Below are 21,927 nucleotides of genomic sequence, written 5' to 3'. Positions count from 1 at the left end.
ATTATGACCTGCCAAGACATGGTTATAAATGTTACACTGATCCTATGACTACTGGGAATACATTTAGGGAGGAATGCTTGTTTTTTGGTATCACAGGATCGTGTGTGCCACCTGCCCATGCTTTTTTCTCAAGAACTGCCATTTGGACCCTTATTAGATGACAAATACTGCTCATCTCATAGACTTGTGATGACAACTGATTCTCTCTAGGTGTAATCTTGTGCCCCCACAACCTACCCCAACAATCTGGGAGGGGAAACCTGGATCGTGTTTAACACAAGAGGGTTGATTATTCTAGATATGTCACTGACAATGCCACCTTACTTTTTCCTATCTAAAACCTTAATTTCCAAAATGTTCACTAAAGTGTTGGACATAATAGTAAACAACTGAAAATAACCCCAAATCTACCAATGGGAACTATTTCTATAAATTATGGTAAACTGATCAATGGGATAATATGTGGCTGTTCAAACTGTATTGAAGTAGGGTATTTAGTGAATAAAAATGTCCTCAATACAATGTTAATTAAGAATTTGTGTTCAAAATAGTGTCAGTGTATATACAATAAACAGTTATATATATGTAGTAATATGTATATATCATAGTATGGTATATATACAGTATATATAGTATGGTGTATATATACATAGATCTACATATATATAGTTATAAATATATACATGTATTAACAGGCTTATTTCTGGGGTTGTGGATTATCTTCATTTCATTTTTTGTTTTTAAGCATTTAAAAAATTGTCTAATAAACACATATGCACAAATGATATTTAAAAATATTTAAAAATCGAAAGCAACAGTCAACATCACTCTTAATGCTAAATCACCAAAAATATTACAAACATGATTAGTATTTGAAATGGAAAAGATGTCTGCTATAATGCAAATTAATACTTACCATCTCATAACCTTCTAAGCACATGACTTGTACTTGTTCATTTAATGCTTAAAATGGTCACATGAGGTGAGTACTCTTATATAGGTGAGGAAACTGAGGCACAGAGTGTGTTGATAGCTTGCTCAAGATCACACAGCTAGTAGGTAGTGAGGCCAGGATTTTGACTTAAGTAGTTGGTTGTAGAGTCCGCGTGTTTAACCACTACACTACTTTCATAACACTATTATTATTATCTTTTTTTTTTTTTGATACCTAGTCTCACTTTGTTGCCCAGGCTGGAGTGCAGTGGCATAATCACAGCTCACTGCAACCTCGAACTCCTGGGCTCAAGGGATCCTCCCACCTCATCCCCATAAGTAGCTGGGACTACAGGTGTGTGCCACCATGCCTGGCAAAAAGTAATCTTAATAAAAATGTTCAGAGTAAACATAGTAACATATGTTTCTCACAGTAAACATAGAGAAAACATCACAATTCCACTTAAAGATATATTAGACTTGAATAAATGAGATCTTAACATATTTTTGGTGAGGAATCTGAATATTTTACATGTGTAACTATTTTATGTTAATGACTTCACTGTAACTTACATTGAATGCCATATCAAAGTTGCTGTTAGGACTTTATTACTATTCTCTTTTAGGACACACCAACATTTGAATTTTACCAGCATACATGACTTGGTTTTCTTAGTTTTTGTCATTTTTAAGAATCCTGGCAAATAATTTTAAATAATTTATTTGTTACTAAAATTTGATATATCCTTAGTGATCATTCAGCACATTACCAAATTATTTAGCCAACTTAAAATACTTGATGAATACATTAATAAAAGTTAACGTTTCTAGTTTGCCTCACTTTTCTGGAATTATTCTTATTTTGCAGATTAGTCTTGCCAACTACCGATGCCACAGAATTTAATTACCAATTGCAAAGCCATTTTCATAGTCATAATTATATTCTAGACAATATTTTTTGGTCATGTTCTCCTCCAGTCTGCAATCAATGTCCTCTGCATCACTACAAAATGATGGGACCTGCAAGTAAAAAATGAAGAGGATAAAGTGTAAATCACTTTTCTGCATGCCTTGGATAAAAACTTTGCTCCCCTGGCCTTCACATCTCCATCAGCAGGAAGGAAGGGAGGGCCCCAGAGCTCTGCACATTCCTCAAAGGGATTCTGACCCTCCTCCCCTGCGGTCTCTAACTGTCTGTTGGTCACCAGGATTAGTTTCACACCTTTTATCTCTGTTTATGTCACTCACCATGAGAAACCCAGGGCTCCGGGGGTATCTCCTGGCTCTAAACCTTCATCCTATATGGCTCCTTGGAACCCTTTCTTTGACCCCATCTTCCACTCCTCTTCCCCAATCCCCCAAGCCTTCCTCTATGCCCTCTGAAGCTCAGTCAGTAATCAGCAAATCTGTTATTTTCTACCTCCTCTCTTTATGTTCTCTTCACCTTTGCCCTAAAACCTTTCCAATTTTCCGGAACTTTCCCCAGAAAATATTCTAGAAATACTAGAAATTCCAGAATCCTGGAATTGGTGGCAGGACTGGAAGTGGAGGAAGGTCCTTCTCACTATTTATTGCTGTTTCCAGATCACACTCCCTCACATCTCCTTAAAGGCTCACAGCTCTGAAGCTCATGCCATCAACTCTACCACTCATTGACCCTTCTGGTGACAGTCACCTGCAGCATTTACCCTCTGCGTCACTCCCTCATTCCAAGAACATTTGGTAACTGTCCCTGTTATAGTTCTTGGTGATTTCTATGGACACCTAGCAAATCCTTCCATCCCCTTGGATTCTCAGTTCCTTTCCCTCTTCTTTCTTGTATTATAGCCTTACTCTGTCACTTACTCCCATAGTCATACCCTCAGACCTTGTCATTGTCAGAAACTGCACCTTCTCCTCTTCTCAGGAATCCAACAGTTCCTTGACTTCATCAGACCGTATAATCCATTGACCCTAGTGCCTCTTCTTTAGCCCCTCATGTCTTTGTTACCCATCTAAAATTCCATCATCCATCACCATGGAATGTCTCCTCCCTTGCAAGCCTCTTCCTCAATTTATTTGCCTGGACAACACTTACCCTTGGTTAAATTAATCATCCTGCTTTCCCACACCTGTACTACATGGTCAACTAAGGCTTGAGAAAAAATGTAACCTTGCTGGCTGCTAATCTTACCACAATTCTTTAGCATACTTATTCATCCTTTCTTAGAAAATTATTTTACACCACCTTCTCTCTTCTTAAGCCTCCAACAACTCCTCCCCATTCTTACTCTCAAAAGATCATCTTTTTATGATCAAAATTGAACTCAGAAAAGAGACTTCGTTCACACACTTCCATCCTCATGAGTACCCAGTACCTAGACCTATGCCCTTGTACACTCTGCCTCCTTGACTCTTCTTTTTATCCCACAATCTACCTCCAATGTATCAGCAAGTCCTACTGAAATCTACTTTCAGAAGCTATAAAAAAATCCATTAACTTCTCACCACCTTCAGTGCCACCCAAGCCACCATCATCTCTTGCTTTCCTTTCCTATGTGGTCTTTTTACTCTCTTCTCTTACCTTCTGCTTTTCCTAGAGCCCAAAGTCATCAGTAAGTTGTTCCCTCAAATGGCTTTCCATCTCAATTAGAGTACACGGCAAAGATTTACAGTGACTTTCAAGGCTCTCCACAGTCTGATTTCTCTTCTTACTCCCATCTCCTCTTCCACATGTGATCTCTTTGACCATGTATCACTCAGCCCTTCATCCTCTCTACCTTTGCCACTCTGACGTCTTTACGGTGGTTCAAACTCTGAAACACACTCCTGCCTCAGGGCCTTTGCACTTGCTGCTCCCTCTGCCTGGAACGCTCTTCCCCTAGATATGCTCATGGCTCACTGTCTCACTCCTTCAGGCCTCTTCTCAAATAGGAACCTAGTGAGGCTTTCCCATCTTCTGTTTTATTTTATTCCATAGCATACGCCATCTGATATGCTACATATTTTCCTTGTAATTTGTTTATTGTTGGTCTATTTATTAACATGTAAATTCTATGAGCACAGGGAGTTTTACCTGTTTATTCAGATCTAAATCCCTAGTGTCTAGAATAGGATATACTTACTAAATATTTATTAAATGAACAAATAAGCATTTAACAGTACATTCTAATCTCTTATAGCATCTTTAACCTGCTACAATTTAGGGTCTGGTAGACACTGAGTCTAACACACACAAAAATATTTAATATTTTAAAGATTTCTTTACCACTTTGGGGTGGAGTATAATTAGCGTGAGTGTATTGTTGCCTTTCAAGTACAGGTCTATAGTAACAGAGGCCTAATGGGTGTAATATTTTCTTGGTTTGCTAGCAACAGTGACAACATTATTTCTCTTTTTGGAATTTGGTTTTATTGAATAGATTTAAATATAACGTTTTTAACAATTGTTTTTGAATGGACATTCGTTAATATGTTAGGTGTGCTGTATGCTTGACATACAGTAAACAGCACAATAAAATGTTAGCAAATAAATAAAATGCTACCCAGTCTACAAGGCATACAAATATGTATCTAGCATGGTTCCTGCCTTGAAGATGTTCAATACAGTTACATATATTCCTCTGCTTTCTTTTCTTTTTGCTTTTCTTTCTTTCGTTCTTCTTCTTTTTTTTTTTTTTTTTTTGTTTTGTTTTGTTTTGAGAGGGAGTCTTGCTCTGTTGCCCAGGCTGGAGTACATGGCGTGATCTGGCTCACTGCAACCTCCACCTCCCAGGTTCAAGTGATTCTCCTGCCTCAGCCTCCTGAGTAGCTGGGATTACAGGCACACATCACCACACCTGGCTAGTTTTTTTTGTATTTTTAGTAGAGACGGGTTTCACCATATTGGCCAGGCTGGTCTCGAACTCCTGACTTCGTGATCCACTCGCCTCGGCCTCCCAAAGTGCTGGGATTACAGGCGTGAGCCACCACACCTGGTCTGTTTTTTTTTTACAATTGTTGTAAGAGTCCTTTCTAAACAAAAATGCATCTTTTAAATCTTTTAAATGTACAATTATCTTTTAAGTGTCCAATTATCTTCTTATCATAAACAAAATACCACCTACTATGTTAGGCATTTTTGTCAGACTTTAAATAATGAAGACATTCTCAAACCATCCAGACCTTAAGCTTCTTTGACTTCCTAAGGATGTTTTTAAAGATTCAAAAACGTTTTAATGCATATTTACTTCTAAGTCATTCTAGAAGTTCAAAATCAATGAATAATTTTAAATATTAGGTACATGTCTGGATCACAAAGAAGAGGGAAATAGGATGAGAAACTGCAGTTGTAAATGACTCAGAAAGGCTACGAAAGCCTTAATAACGTCCTTTATAAAAGGACAAACAATTAATGACTATTATTGATGTACCATTTTTCCCAAGGTAGTCTCAAATGCTTCAGAAAACTTCTTCATTAGATCTGTGTCATCACAACGTGCTGCTTTGTAGAACATCTCAAAGGACTTGAACCCGTGGTTTGCAAAACGTTTTTCTAGAAAATGTTGGACAAAACAGCTTCAGTTAGTTAGTGTTTTTAAAACAAAGATTTGACTTTCTATGAAATAATTGAAACTTAATGTTTTGATTCTAACATAATTTGTGGGATTGTTATAAAAACAGGAGATGGCAGTTAAGGAGAGTTTCTAGGCATTAACTGATCATAATAAACCATGCACCAAGCAGCACTGGACTCAGTTATCCAGTGAAGAGTTTGCTTTTGATATATTATTCTTTATCTTCCACTCATCCAAATAAGTGAGTATTTAAGGGAAGAAGATATATAAAAATTGTTTTCATTATATTCCTGGGAATTTTTGAAAAATCCTGGCTGGCTCAAAGTTATTATATCTTATATAGCATACATATTATATTTTCAAAAATTAGGCATTGAAACATTTCTAAATATTACTTTTCTGTAATCATATTCCTTGAAAGTGTAATTGTCATAAAGATAAATTTCTCTCTGTATCAAAAGCTTGCATGGTAGACTTTGCAAAATGCCCCTGAAGAATTCAGGGACAGTCTCCTACTAGCATCCCACCGTCTCAATCTGTGAAAGAAGTGAATGGTATTGTTTCTATTTACTACTGCAGTTTGGGGGAAAAATAGCTCTGTTAAGTGGGTTTCATATATTTTTCCAGGACACTGGTATTTAAATTCCATCTATGGTAGTGAATCAAAGATTCACTTCAGAGAATATTTATTTACACTAAATGAATGCAGTAGGTTATTTTTATAATAATGTATATTTAATATTATAGAATGGTTTAAAATCTAAATCAAATATGAAGAGACTGTGATTGACATATTTTATTCCATCACATATGTTAGATTTTATTTTAAAGTCAGGTCTTCTGCAGAGTATAAGAATTTTTTCTCTATTTTTTTGTGCAACAGGGTCTCATTCTGTTTTAGGCATTAACTGATCATAATAAAACATGTACCAAGCAGCACTGGACTCAGTTATCTAGTGAAGAGTTTGCTTTTGATATATTATTCTTTATCTTCCATTCATAGCTAAAGTACAGTGACGTGAATCAAAGTTCACTGCAGCCTCCTTGAACTCCAGGGCTCAAGCAATTTTCCCACCTCAGCCTCCTGAATAGCTGGGACCACAGGAGCGCACCACCATGCCCAACCAATTTTTAAAAAAAATTTTTTTTTTGTAGAGATGGTAGGCTGGTCTTGAACTCTTGGGCTCAAGTGATCCACCTACCTCGGCCTTCCAAAGTGCTGGGATTACAGGTATAAGTCACCATATCTGGCCACTATGAGACTTGAAATTCATGTTTACAGGTTCAGAATCACACATTGTCAAGTCTCCAGACATTTCTAATAAATAACGAGAAGGCTCGGATGGTTCTGCCTTAAACTGAATCTTGTCCTACAGCAATACAATCTATAACAAGACTCTAGTGGCTAATATTTTAAATCCAGGAAAGAGTAATTCTCTTATTCACAAACATTTCAAATTCATAGCACCATTTTTCCCTAATTCCTATTGTAAGGCAATTTTCCTCTTTAACATTTAGAAATGTATACACATTCACACACATTAAAGAAGTCTAGAATAAAATTAAAACTTACTGGCACAGTCTGGCCATTCAGTGGTATATGTTGGTTTCCAGACACCATCTTCATAAGCACAATAATACTTGTCAGTAGACCCTTCTGTAAAATCATAGCCCTCCAAGCAAGTTAATGTACAGTTGACTCCAGTACTATCTTGAGCACATATAAAATCCCCATTTATAGGTGTGAATGGAATTTCACAGGGAGAACCTGTGTAAAAAAAAATTATATTATTCATATATAGTGGTACAAGAAGCATAAATGAAATTCCAGGAGCTTAAGTGGAATTTCGAAAAGGACTCCTTCTGTCTACCACTATTTCTAGAAAAGCTTTTACCATATGTCTTTAGTGCAAGAGAAGGACAACACTTGCTTTTTGGTTCTAGATTGACATACATTGAAAAGTTGTACCTATGTGTAATTAGAGGTTGTGCATATTTTATAAAAAGGTAAAGTACTTCTGACTTGGAGTTGTTATTATTATTATTATTATTATTATTTTGAGACAGAGTCTTGCTCTGTCACCCAGGCTGGAGTGCAGTGGTGCTATCTCGACTCACTGCAGCCTCCACCTCCTGGGTTCAAGCAATTCTTATGCCTCAGCCTCCTGAGTAGCTGGAACCAGTCACATGCCACCATGCCTAGCTAATTTTTTTATTTTTAGTAGAGACAGGGTTTCACTATGTTGGCCATGCTGGTCTCAAACTCCTGATCTCAAGTGATCCACCCGCCTCAGCCTCCCAAAGCACTGGGATTACAGGCATGAGTCACCATGCCCTGCCCTTATTTTTGACATTCCTTTAATAAAAGCAAAAACTGGATAACATTATGCAGCAAATATATTTTCAGAATCTGTCTTCTCAAACATTTAAAATAGGATTATGTCAATAATACATTGTAACCTTAGAGAAAATGTTAACGAAATGTTAACTAAAGACTATTCTGGGAGAAAATATTTTTGTCTATCATAAGGTGAAGGAATGACAATGGAAAACCTGAATAAAATCTGTCGGTCTTCTAACTGTAAAAATTTAATGCTCATAACCTATTTTCTTTCATAAAACAGAGCACTATAGCAATGATATGTATCAAATGTCAACTAGAATTCTGAGGGCTTATGAAGACAATACCTTTTATGACAATATGGATATCACATGTCCTGTTATTGCCCGAGGGGTCAGTGGCTGTATACTGTACTATAGTCTCCCCTTGAGGGAAAAGGTCTCCTTGTGTATGACTTCTGGTAATGACCAATTCAGCCCCTGGAAAGGAAAGAAGGCAGTCAATTTTTGGGTTGTATCCACATTATTTTACTTTATTTTTTTTTTTTGAAACAGTCTTACTCTGTTGTCCAGGTTGGAGTGCAATGGCATGACCTCAGCTTACTGCAACCTCCACCTCCCGGGCTCAAGCGATTCTCCTGCCTCAGTCTCCCAAGTAGCTGGGATTATAGGCACTCGCCACCACACCCAACTAATTTTTGTATTTTTAGTAGAGACGGGGTTTCACCATGTTGGCCAGGTTGGTCTTGAACTCCTGACCTCAGGTTATCTGCCCACCTTGGCTTCCCAAAGTCCTGGGATTACAGATGTGAGTCACTGTGCCCAGCCTGTAGTCACTTTATTAGTCTCTTATTTGATTTGAAGTTTCATGTCCTACTTATGCAAATCAGTTGGGCATTCCATGTTGCTTTGCCCACTAGTAGAAAATAAGAGATTTAATATTTATACAGTAACATAGAAATAGTAGATTCAACAACCCCATTAAATTAAGGCTTTCTTTGATAAACAACTGATTTTCTCAAAGTCCTTTGAGATGTCCTACAAAGCAACTAGGCAATAGGTAAGTCTGCTACAACATTGGGATTTTAATTAAGAAATTACTTAATTTGCATTTGTTGTTGTTTTCTGGGTTTTACTGAAACCCTTAAAATAAACTTCAGTTGTATTTGCTTAGTTTTTTTCTACTTTCTTATGATCTTTTATAATTTTATTTGTCAAGTATTTAAGAACTGAGTCTGAATATATAGATCTGCAGTAGAGATGCTGATAAAATGCATGGTTTCTGCCTCTAGAACAACATAAGCTTGGAGACTCAAGAAATTCATTAGAACCCTGCTAGGTACAACACCTAGTGCAGGTTCAACAAATGCCCATGGAATACTGAATTAGGAAAACCCTCATGGATAGGTAAGTTTAATAACGTTAACTTATAATTATCCTAGCATTAAAACATGTTAACTTATATAATTATTGATTCTCCTTAGACAGTTTTTGTTTGCTTTTTCTCTTTTATCCTATTAAAAAGCTTTTTAAAATAAAAAAGAATTCAGTGCTACTATGCTGACGACAAAGTACTTGTCACCTCACCTGAGTTGTCTGAGAATTGAGGCTCATCCCAGCTTGCAGCATACACCTTCTCTGAGACCTGGATGGGAGGTGGAGATCTGCACCAGTCTATGACAGGTGGTTCTACATCTAAAGAACGTGAAATCAAAGAAGTTACAACTGATATTCCTAAATGATGAGGAGGTTTTCAAAACAGAACTGCAGTCAGCTTGTGCTGGCAGACAGCCTTGAGCTTGTAAGAAACAAGGCTGACCCTGTGGCTCCTTTGAAGTCTTTTCCCTGATCCCCAACATCAAAGGAAAGAGCTGCTTTTGCTATACTGCCCCCTATCTGTTGAAGAAAAAAATGTCACCTTCCTAAAATCACCTTGGGCACAAGTGTGTGAAAGGTAATTCCTGGCGTCGTGGGCATTTAAATTGTGGGTTCTGTCCACGGTCATTGAGCTGACCCAACTGGAAGGGAAGAGAACCATTCCGGACAAGCTGAAGGAGTGAAATGACCACACCTGTCATTCCCATGATGTTCCTCTTATCTGAAGGGTCAAGATAAGGGCTAATAGATGGCTAAATGGAAGGACCATGGGCCAGAGATCCTAGTCATGTTGCAAAATAAGCATGATGTCAGTGTGGGTGGGCTACTGCTGGGAGGCCAGGAGATTATTTCCAGAGGTGGAACATTGGAGCTAAAGATTTCTAAGGTTGGCAAATTCTAGGTGAAGACAAAGAACAAAGTGGGAACCTGGAAGTGGGGAAAGAAGACAGAGGATGAAAACCATGGTAGAAGTTAAAGCACTGGGAGTCTGTGTTGCTGAGCACTGGAACCCAGGCTGAAGGGTGGATATGAGGTGGGGTGAGTGAGCCAGGTTTCAAAGCCATGATTGAATGTGGTGGAGTTTTTAGGATGTCAATAAAGAACAATAAAGTGGGTGTATAATCTAGGCAAGACCATTGAGGACATAGGCATGGGCAAAGATTTTATGACAAAAACATCAAAACCAATTGCAACAAAAGCAAAAATTGACAAATGGGATCTAATTAAACCAAAGAGCTTCTGCACAGCAAAATAAACTATTATCAGACTGAACAGACAACCTACAGAATAAGAGAACATTTTTGCAATCTATCCATCTGATGAATATCTAACATCCAGAATCTATAAGGAACTTAACATTTACAAGAGAAAAACAACCCCCATTAAAAAGTGGGCAAAGGGCATAAACAGACACTTTTTAAAAAAGACATTTATGCAGCCAACAAACATATGAAAAAAAGTTCAACATCACTGATCATTAGAGAAATGCAAATCAAAATCACATTGAGATACCATCTCACGTCAGTTGGAATGGCAATTATTAAAAAGTCAAGAAACAACAGATGCTAACAAGGCTGTGGAGAAATAAGAACGCTTGTACACTGTTGGTAGGAATGTAAATTAGTTCAACCATTGTGGATGACAGTGTGGTGACTCCTCAAAGACCTAGAACAAGAAATACCATTTGAACCAGCAATCCCATTACTGGGTATATACCCAAATGAATATAAATCATTCTATTACAAAAATACATGCATGCGTATGTTCATTGCAGCACTACTCACAATAGCAAAGACATGGAATCAACCCAAATGCCCCCCAATGATAAACTGGATAAAGAAATTGTGGTACATACACACCATGGAATACTATGCAGTCATAAAAAGGAACAAGATCAAGTACTTTGCAGGGACATGGATGGAGCTGGAAGCCATTATCCTCAGCAAACTAATGCAGGAAGAAAACCAAACACCGTATGTTCTCACTTATAAGTGGGAGTTCAACAATGAGAACACTTGGACAGAGGGAGGGGAACAACACACACTGGGGCCTTTCAGGGGTTGGGGGAGAAGGGGAGCATCAGGATAAACAGCTAATGCATGCAGGGCTCAATACCTAGGTGATGGGTTGATAGGTGCAGCAAACCAACATGGCACACATTTACCTATGTAACAAACTTGCACATCCTGCACTTGTATCCTGACTTAAAATTAAATTAAATTAAAAAGGAGGGTGTATAGGAAATAATTTTAGTTTAATTATGCATTTTATACATGTGAAATGTTCTTATTACATACCTTTGAGGTTTGAGGGAGATAGCAAAAACATTATTTTTCTAATTTTGTATGTGAGGAATGTTAGACAAGGCAAACTTAAGAAATTTGCTTGAGGTCAGTAAGCTATTAAATTGTAGCCACAAGCATTAAGACCAAGTATTCCTATCCGAGATACATGTAAATACATACTCTGAAATTAACTGAACTGCACCTGTGAGAATATATGGATTCCCATTTTAAGCTAAGTCTCGTGAACATATGTTCAATTTTTGTCTTTTCCTCATGTTTGTTATTTCATTAGTGCAGACCTTAGGTTTATTACTTTACTACACTGTATACTCTGTAGACCAGTGATGCAGTCCCTTTTGTTCATGTTCAGATCTCCACTAGATAGCACAGCATCTCTTCTATAACAGGTGCTCAAAACAAGTTGCTGAAAAAAGGATAAAGCAATGCTCATAGCAGGTCAGTGTACTTTGAGAATGCTGAATCAAGTCAATTCATAGCTAAATTTACAAATCCGGTAGTATTTACTATTTTGCCAAAAGAAATGACAATTGAATATTCAAAGATTTTCTGAGAATATCTGATTTTATTCAGATGTTTTAAAGTTAAATCACAGGTGCAAGAGGGCAGTAAGCCTCAGTCAATCACTTTCAAAAGAACTGGAGGTGCCAGCAGATGTACTGTCTCCAAAGGAGAGGGACAGCCCACTTCAAAGCAAGTGAGACAGCACTCTGTGGCAGCCAAGGAGAAGCATTCCTGGCTTGCCTCTCATTTATCAGGGTGACACCAACACCCTGAAGAAAATAAGAAAAATGTAAGCATTGGTGTATTTTCTTTCTCTCTCTGTCTCTCTGTCCCTTTCTATCTGTTTCTGTCTCTCTCTCTCTCTCTCTCTCTCCCTCCCCCTCTCTCCCCCTCCCCATATCCCTCCCTGCTTCTGCTTCCATCTTCCCCTGCTTCATCTTCCTTCTCCTTCTTTCTCTTTCTCTCTCTCTTGTTTTTTTTTTTTTTTTTTTTTTTTTTTTTTAGATAGAGTCTCTCTCTGTCCCCCAGGCTGCAACCTCCGTCTCCTGGATTCAAGCAATTCTCTTGCTTCATTCTCCCAAATAGCTGAGAATACAGTCATGTGCCACCACACCCAACTAATTTTTGTACTTTTAGTAGAGACAGGGTTTCAACATGTTGGCCAGGCTGGTCTCGAATTCCTGACCTCAGGTGATTCATCTGCCTCGGCCTCCCAGTGTGCTGTGATTACAGGTGTGAGCCACCATGCCTGGACCTTCTCTCTCTCTTTCTTTCTCTTTCTCTCTCTCTCTCTCTCTCTTTTTGAGATGGAGTTTTGCTCTTGTTGCCCAGGCTGGAGTGCAATGGCGCGACCTTGGCTCACTGCAACCTCCGCCTCCTAGGTTTAAGCAATTCTCCTGCCTCAGTCTCCCAAGTAGCTGGGATTACAGTCCTGTGCCACCACACCTGGCTAATTTTGTATTTTTAGTAGAGATGGGGTCTCTCCACATTGGTCAGGCTGGTCTGGAACTCCCCACCTCAGGTGATCCGCCTGCCTCGGCCTCCCAAAGTGCTGGTATTACAGGGTGAGCCACCACGCCCGGCCCTTTCTCTTTTATAATTTGGGAATTCAGTTAAAGTCTAGTAGTCACTCAAGTACACATTTCACATTTCACTATGCTGACTCTTCATTATGAAAAATTAAAACTTGGCAAAGTCTTGAGCCACATTTCCAAGTCTAAAATCACTGTGTCAGATTTTTGAGAATCCAACATGTTTTTCATGCAAATGGAAATGCTCATGTTTAAAACAACATTGAAAAAGGAATTTTTAGAAACTAAGCCTTGTGAAATAGTCGGATTTTTACTGGATTTCTTTCATCTACTTTTACCAAAACCTGTAATATATAGGGTAAGGAACCAGTTTAATATATATTAGTTATTTCAATAAGTTATGTAACATTTTTAAAATAAAATGAATTTAACATAATGAATTTTAAAATAAACATAAGAAAAATAGACCTGAGATAAATATTGCAAAATGTCGGTATGTTGTCATCTAGCTTTCACACAGAGCTTAAAGTATGGCAGGCACTAGATCAAGTGGTTTATATATTATCACAAATTAAAAATCTCACAATGAGGTAATACATTCATTAATTTTATTTCTGGATAAAGAAATTGAGGTATGGAGCAGCAACCGGTCCCCTTGACTTTAAGTGGTGCAGATGAACATGAACCTAAGCAGCTTGGGTTCAGAGTCCATGCTCTTGCCCACTACAGATTGCTACATAGCCTACCTCTCCATGTATTTTGTTCTGGTAATGTGCAGAAGACCAATTGAGAGATGATACAGTAAACCAGGCTAAAAAGATTTAAAAGGACTGATCCGCCATGGTGGCTCTGAGGATGGAGAGAATGGGACAAATTTCAGAGATATCAAGTAAGTGAAACCAATAGCACCTGATACCATCTTGGATATTGGTAAGAGGGCAAGGAGTCAAGCATGACTTCCAATGTTTTTGCTTGGTAGCTAGGTGGTTGGCTGCGCCCTTTTCTGAGCTAGGAAATAATTTGGGTGAGTTTGAAATGCCTGTGAGGCATTAATATGGGGAAAGTCCATGAGGCTTTCAGAGTCCAGTTTGGATTCCAGAAAAGAGATTTGAACTGGAAATAGGAATATGGGAGTTGTCAGTGAACAAAATCACTCAGGAAAACTACAAAGAGAGAAAGAGAAGGCCAGGGCTGAAACCCTAGAGATGATCAACATTTGAGAATTAGCCGGAGGAAGAGAAACCCACAAAAGAGATAAAGAAGGTTAGGTAAAAATAATGGAGGAAAAAAAAAAAAGATGGGAAAGACTAACATCAAAGAAGCTAAGGGAAGGAAAAAGTTTTGATAAGAAGTGTGTGGTTAATAATGTACAATGTAGCTGAGTGTAGTGGCTCACACCTATAATCCCAGCATTTTGGGAGGCCAAGGTGAGAGGATCACTTGAGGCCAGGTGTTTGAGACCAGCCTGGGAACACAGTGAGACCTCGTCTCTACTAAAATATAAAAAATAAAAAAATTAGCTGGGTGTGCTGGCACATGCCTGTAGTCCCAGCTATTTGGGAGGCTAAGGCAGGAGGATTGCTTGAGCCTAGAAGTTTGAGGCTGCAGTGAGCTATGATTATGGCATAGCACTCACTCCAGCCTGGAGGACAGAGTGAGACCCTGTCTCTGAAAAAATTAAATAAATGTAAAATATGAGGAAAGATTATGTAAAATGAGGACCAAAAAGTACAGAGTAACACTAGAGATCACTGGTGACTTTGATGACAGTGGTTTACATGAGTGAAGGGGACAGAAGCCAGACTTGGGTGACTCAGAATAAATGGCAATTAAGCAGAAAGACATGGCAAGCATTGGGAACTTTCATGTGGGTTCATATGGGAAGAAATCAAAAAGAAGTGGTGATAGTTAAAGGGTATGTAGGTTTCAAACAGGGAGTGCTTTGAGCAAGTTTCAATGCCAGTTGGAAGAATCAGTGACAAGGGAGTTGTTGATCATAAAGGAGAAGTGGTCTCTGGGGTTCTGGATTGCTTTCACAAAACTGCCCAATGATTCGGTCTGTTCTCATGCTGCTAACAAAGACATACCTGAGACTGGGTAATTTATCAAGGAAAGAGGTTTAATAGACTCACAGTTCCACATGGCGGGGGAGGCCTCACAATCATGGCAGAAAGCAAAGAAGGAGCAAAGCCACGTCTTGCATAGTGGCAGGCAAGAGAGCATGTGCAGGGGAACTCCCCTTTATAAAACCGTCAGATCTTGTGACAGTTATCCACTATCATGAGGACAGCATGGGAAAGACCCACTTCTATGATTCAATTACCTCCCACTGGGTCCTTCCCATGGCACATGGGAATTATGGGAGACACAATTCAAGATGACACTTGGATGGGGAAACAACCAAACTATATCACTTACCAATAACCTTGATATGGAAAATGCAGCTGGCTTGGTTGCCGGATAGGTCAGTTGCTGTGTATACGATAGCAACATCTCCAACTGGGAAAAGGTAAGGTGGGGTGAAAGCTGGATGAACGTGGATTGACACCTTTTGGAGATACATAAATATTTTGAAAGTTAACGTCAAAAGTGCGTTTATTGTTTTTTGATTTATATATTATTAGTAATGTTAACAATGATACAATATTTCACATACAGGAAAGGAAAAAGGCACAGTTTTCTGGCATATTTCTTTCCAGATTATCCTATTTACATGATTTATAGAATTGGCACACAACAAAATGTTGCTCCTTGTTTTTTAAATGTCTTTTATGTTTTAAAACGTCTTTTACATTCTTATGCAGTCTTTACAACTTGAGATGACTCTTAAATATTTCCATAATGTTCTGTAGAATAAATATATGATAATTTAAGAAAAATCTGTTGAAGGACATTAGTTTGACCCAAACATTTCCATTGTAAACAGTTTTGAACAGATAATTTAAAAATATTTTTCTTCTTCTTTTCTTTATTGATGCATAATAGATATACATAGTTTCAGGGTACATGTGATAATTTCACACATTCATATAATTTATGAAGATCAATCACTATACTTCAGATATCCATCACCTTAAATACTTATCTTTTCTTTATGCTGGAATCATTAAAATTCTTCCCTTCTAGTTATTTTGGAATATACAATCGATTATTGCAAACTATAGTCAACCTACTGATCTAAGTAAGACGAGGTCTTATGACTTCTATCAAAACGTATATTCGTACCCATTAATTCACTTCTCTTATCTCTCCCTCCCCCACCTTTCTTGGCCTCTGATAACCACCAGTCTACTCTCTATCTTCATGAGATACACTTTTTTTTAGTTCTTACTTGAGATATTTGTCTTTCTGTGTTTGGCTTATTTTGCTTATTTACTATTTCCTTATAATAGAGTTCCATGAACAGAATTATTAAACCCAAATGTTAACATTTTATTAGTAGATAATATAAAATTTATTTCCAAATGAATGGTAACAATTCATATTCCCACTGTCAACCAGTGTCAAAGTTCCCCATATTTTCTGATCTATATTAAATATTATCAATTTTTGGTTAAGTCAAAAATCTGGCACCAGGTCATTGCTTTAATGAGCTGTTTCTTAATGCTATATGCTAAGATTATATTCTCAAGTTTGCATGTATTATATTTTTTACTTCCTGAATTGTATGTTTATTTTTTCATCCATTGAAAAATTGATAAATTTCTTCTTCACTGCAGTTTTTAAAATATTTCAAATAAGATTAGAAAGCTATTCACGCCTGTAATCCCAGCACTTTGGGAGGCCGAGGCGGGCGGATCACAAGGTCAGGAGATCGAGACCATGGTGAAACCCCGTCTCTACTAAAAATACAAAAAAAATTAGCCGGGCGCGGTGGCGGGCGCCTGTAGTCCCAGCTACTCAGGAGGCTGAGGCAGGAGAATGGCGTGAACCCGGGAGGCGGAGCTTGCAGTGAGCCGAGATCGCGCCACTGCACTCCAGCCTGGGCGACAGAGCGAGACTCTGCCTCAAAAAAAAAAAAAAAAAAGATTAGAAAGCTATTTATGAAATGATTTGATAAGCATCCAAATATATTTGATGGTAACTTTTTAAATGATTTAAAGTATAATTTGGAAATATATTTTCTGTGTGGTATGATTTGAGAGTATAACTTTACATCTTAAAAATCACTCACTGTATTTTTAAATTATCACCCTTTATGATAATTTAAAATCCATCTTTATGGAATAGTACCGCATCATTCTGTTTATTTTTATTTTATTAAATATTTTGATTTCTGATGGATCTAGCTGTTTCTTATTATTCTTTTTGATACTTTAGGTATTCTTCTACTTTCCATTGCAGAATCACTTTTCATGCTCAAAAATATGCTGAATGCCTTTGAAATATATTTATTCTATAAATATTTTGCTTTTTAATTTTTTTCTTTCAGAAAAGCTAGAACAAAACATTTTGTTTTTTAATCTACAAATATGGCATGTATTTCCATTTGATTTCATTATTTCACCTGCCAATGTTTTATATTTTCCTTTAGGGTGCCATTCACCCTTCTTTTTAAATATAAACCTAAATATTTTATATTTTATCTTGGATTGTAAGTAGAATCCCTTTTTAACTTACTTAAGTAATCTATTACTATGTATAGCATTACATATTTTATAGAATGGGGTGTGTGTGTGTGTGTGTGTGTGTGTGTGTGTGAATTTATCTGTATCTTAGTAGTCAAATAGTTATTTTGCTCCAGGAAATTAAATCAGGGATGCAAACAGTAAGTTTAAAAGTCTCATTCAGGACACAGAGGAAAACTTAGAGTACAAATCATGGAATAGATAATAGACATACAGAACAGAAATTAGAGATATAACTTATGAGTCATCAGTGTTCCTTAAGAAAACAGAATGAATGGAATAGGAAAAATGTTCTAAGATATAGAAGAAAACTTTGATTTGAAGAAAGCTATGACTCTGTACATAAAAAGGACTCTCAATGTACCAAAGTTGATAAACAACAAGCATCACTTAAACAAATCCCAGATAACTTGATGTACAATTAAAAATTCCCACAGCATTCAAGGAGATTTTCAAAAAAAAGATAATAATCAGCCTATATTACCTTTCTCTTAGTCATTAAATGCTCATCTGGAAATAAAAGATGTTCTTGTACATGCAAAGGCTTAGTAAATATACCACCTGTTTATACTTTTTCTGAAAGAATGGATTTTGAACCTACCTGAACGTACCAAATGAGGTGAATCACAACAAATCCCTCATAAGAGAGAAAAGTCATGGTGTGAAGAACCGACAGCAAACACCAAAACTATGTAAACACATACTCAGTATGAAAAATTGTGGTTGTCAGGGTTCATGTGTTATCAAAGGTTATGACTTTTTGAAGAGAATATGCATAATGTAAAAAACTATATTAATTAATCTATAATAAATTAGAATAAGAATCCCAGATTATATCAACAAACTACAAGCTGCTGAAAAGTTAAACTGATAATTTGCTCATTTTACTTGAGTGAAATGCAATAGATACTCTTATACTTTTGCCACAGATAATTGGGTAATGAAAGGCTTATGCACGTTTTTAAAACTTTATTTAAAAAGACTATATTGCCTCCACATATAATTGCAGCTACAGTCCTAAAGCTGAAGAGTATAAAGGGTAAGTAATCACATATTCTAAAGAGAGCTCCTAAGAATGGAAAAATCGCCAGGAGGCTGACACAGCAGTGGCTGGACTGGTCCTGTGCCCCTTGCACTTACCACCAGCCCACATTAGAAGATATATATATTATAGAATACACACACACACACACACACACACACACAAACACACATATATACGAAATAGGAGAATTCACTTGGGTAGAGTGTTGGGACATTTCCCCTATCTTCTCCATGGGGGAAGGAATGGGGAGGAATACTGCCTTAAACCAAGTGGCTGGGTTTCAGACAATCATTCATAGAACATTGGCAGGAGACAGGGGGTGCCTACAGAAAACGGAGACCAGCATCCCACTCCCAGGCTGGATGCTTGCTGAGCAGTAGAAACCCATAGATTCACTCCAATGTGAGGAGTGCTGGATGAGACCGACACCCATGCCTTGGAGTTTAGGGGCATATATGAATGTTGACAGGTGTCTGCATCTCTCCTGGTGAATGCTGAAGTCAGGAGGCTTATTTGAGCAATATGGACAGACTGGGAGGAAGGCTGTTCTGAACATGGGTCAGCCTGCACTTCCAGTTGTTGGCATGGTGAAGACACATAGGCTGAAAGGGGAGATGGCAGTGCTTGAGTCGTTCTGCCCTGCACCCTGCTCTAGGGGTTTTGAGAGGTTGTGGGATGTACGACAGGGCCTGGAGCTAAGGGGAAGGGCAGAAGGGGTCCTGCCAGAATGCACCTTCATGGCAGGTAAGGGGTTGGGGAGGGGGTGGTGCTCCTTCAGGGCCTCCTGCCAAATCTGCACATGGACTACATGAGAGAGACAATGGTTTTCTTTTTTTCTTTTTCTTTTTCTTCTCACAGTGCATCAGCAATACAGAGAGGGCCACACAGCCTTAAACAAATGAAAGACTTTTGAAGCTTTCCTCAAAAATACTCCTTTCCCAGCTGTGTTCATTTCCTATTGTTTCCATAGCAAATTCCTAAAAATTTGGCAGCTTAAAACAACAGAAATGGGCTAGGCACGGTGGCTCATGCCTGTAATCCCAGCACTTTGGGAGGCCGAGGCAGGAGGATCACTAGATCAGGAGTTCAAGACCAGTCTGGCCAACATGGCGGAAACCCGTCTCTATTAAAAATACAAAAAATAGCCAGGTGTGGTGGCGCTTGCCTGTAATCCTGGCTACTTGGGAGGCTGAGGTAGGAGAATCACTTGAACCTGGGAGGTGGAGGCTGCAGTGAGCCGAGATCACGCCACTGCACTCCAGCCTGGAGACAGAGTAAGACTCTGTCTCAAACAAACAAACAAAAAGCAAAAAACAAACAAACACAACAAAAAATGTATTATCTTGTGGTCTTATAGGTTAGAGACACTAATGGATCTTACAGAGTTGAAATGAAAGTGTTAGTAGGGCTGAGTTCCTTTCTGGAGGCTCTGAGGGAGAATCTGTTTCCTTGCCTCTTCTAGCTTTCAGAGGCTGCCTGCATGGTCCTCCTCCTCTAGCTTCAAAGCCACTGATGGCAGATTGAGTCCTTTTCACTGCACATCTCTCGAATCCTTCTTCTGTTATAGCATCGCTCTGTAACCACAGCTGGGAAAGGTACTTCTCTTTTAAGGACGCATGTGATTAAGTTGGATTCACCTGGATAATCCACGCTCATCCTCCCATCTCACAGTCCTTACTTTCATCACATCTACAAAGTTCCTTTGCTATGTAAGGAAACACATTCATGGGTTCTAGGGATTATGACAAGGATATCTTTGAGGTAGCCATTTTTCTGTTTATCCCACCAGCCCTGACCCTAGAGAGGCCAGAAACAGAGATGGGGAGGCATAGAAGGAGGAAAAGAATATCCATGGCTCCTCTGTTCTCAAGTCAGTCAGGCCACCTCTGAGCTGCAAGAGGAAAAAGCTTTGAAGTGGATACATGATTCAAGTTTTTATTTAGACAGCAACACTCTTCTTTCTAATCCTTGAAAGTGGTTTTTAATTATGGAAAGAACTATTGGTATACCCTAGAGTAACCAAAGCTTGTGACTGTAGAAAAATAGTTATTTTTCCACTGGTGCCTGTTCTAGTTCAGACTATTCAATATCAGTTACACAATTACAGTTTTGATTGCACTGTACATATAATTTAGCATCCTACTTTTCTACCAAGAAATTTCTCTTTTTGGAAATTTTCTGAGGGAATAATCAGAGACAAAAGACAAAGACTTATTACAAGGATGTTCATGACAGCATCATAAGTTCATTCTTTTTATTCTTTCTTACCCTGCTTTGAGTTCATGTTCTATTATTACAATAAATGTAGTGGGGCTTTTTTCCCAATTGTCTAAACTGCCTTGTTTCTCTGTCTTTTTTTCTTTCAAAACTCTACATTACAAAGAAACCCAATTATTTACTTTCTTCATGCCTGTGTTGGAGAGTCACATCAATTTCAGAGAAATTCACACAATAGTGCAGATTAATCTCTGTAAGTTTATGATCACAAAACTCAAATGGACCTTCAATAGTAGCCAAATAATCCTAGTGTATTTCTCTGGTTTGCTCACTCTCCTCCTCAGAATGAGTTTTTAAAAACTTCTCAGTTCTCCTAAAACTTCAAAACTCTCTCACTTACTCCCTTTAGTTAAGCTTCAGGTCTGACCACTTTCTGAAGAGAAGCCATTCACAATGAATTGCCCCCTCTTTTCCTTGTATATTTAACTTCTTCATCTCAATTGGTTCTCTTTCTTTCTATTTTTATTCTTTTAAGCACATTCAAGTTCTTCCCCCATGTGGTAGGCTGAATAACAGCCCCCTCAAAGATCATCCATGTTCTAATCCCTGGAACCTGTGAATACGTTACCTTCCATGGCAAAAGGGACTTAGCAGACACGACTAAATTAAGAATCTTAAAGTTAAGAGATTCTCCTGAATTTTCCAGATGGGCTCAATGTAGTCTCAAGGGTCCTTATAAGGGGAAGGCAGGAGGGTCAGGGTGAAAAGAAAAAGATGTGGTGGAAATATCACACAAGAGAGACTGCTCAACACACAAATCCCCTAAAGTACATTCAGCCCTAGAAATCACATTTGCTCTTTTCAAATCAGATTTAAAAGCTACCTTGATTGTAAGTATATTAAACACAATGATCAGAACAGTTATTTTTTCCATGTTGCGCTCTACATTCCCTGGCACCAATCTATCCTGATTGGTACAACTTATATATATTTACAGATAAGTGTAGAAATAAC

General features: G+C 38.0%; 1 protein-coding gene across 1 annotated transcript in view; it reads right to left on the bottom strand.

Annotated features, from left to right (window-relative positions):
• Nucleotides 1-21,927, bottom strand: part of SVEP1 (sushi, von Willebrand factor type A, EGF and pentraxin domain containing 1) — a 232,835-nt gene that overhangs the window by 121,294 nt on the left and 89,614 nt on the right. The window contains exons 9-14 of the mRNA XM_033237844.1: nt 15,442-15,571; nt 9,396-9,503; nt 8,157-8,288; nt 7,042-7,236; nt 5,325-5,446; nt 1,842-1,953 (exon numbers count right to left, since the gene is read on the bottom strand). Coding sequence (XP_033093735.1) covers nt 1,842-1,953; nt 5,325-5,446; nt 7,042-7,236; nt 8,157-8,288; nt 9,396-9,503; nt 15,442-15,571 — 799 coding nt within the window. The remainder of the gene's footprint in view (nt 1-1,841; nt 1,954-5,324; nt 5,447-7,041; nt 7,237-8,156; nt 8,289-9,395; nt 9,504-15,441; nt 15,572-21,927) is intronic.

This window comes from Trachypithecus francoisi, unplaced genomic scaffold, assembly GCF_009764315.1.
Source record: "Trachypithecus francoisi isolate TF-2019V2 unplaced genomic scaffold, Tfra_2.0 Lachesis_group16, whole genome shotgun sequence".
Classification (NCBI taxonomy): Eukaryota; Metazoa; Chordata; class Mammalia; order Primates; family Cercopithecidae; genus Trachypithecus; species Trachypithecus francoisi.
The sequence above is the reverse complement of the archived record's forward strand: the minus strand, read 5'-3'. Positions and strand labels throughout refer to the sequence as shown.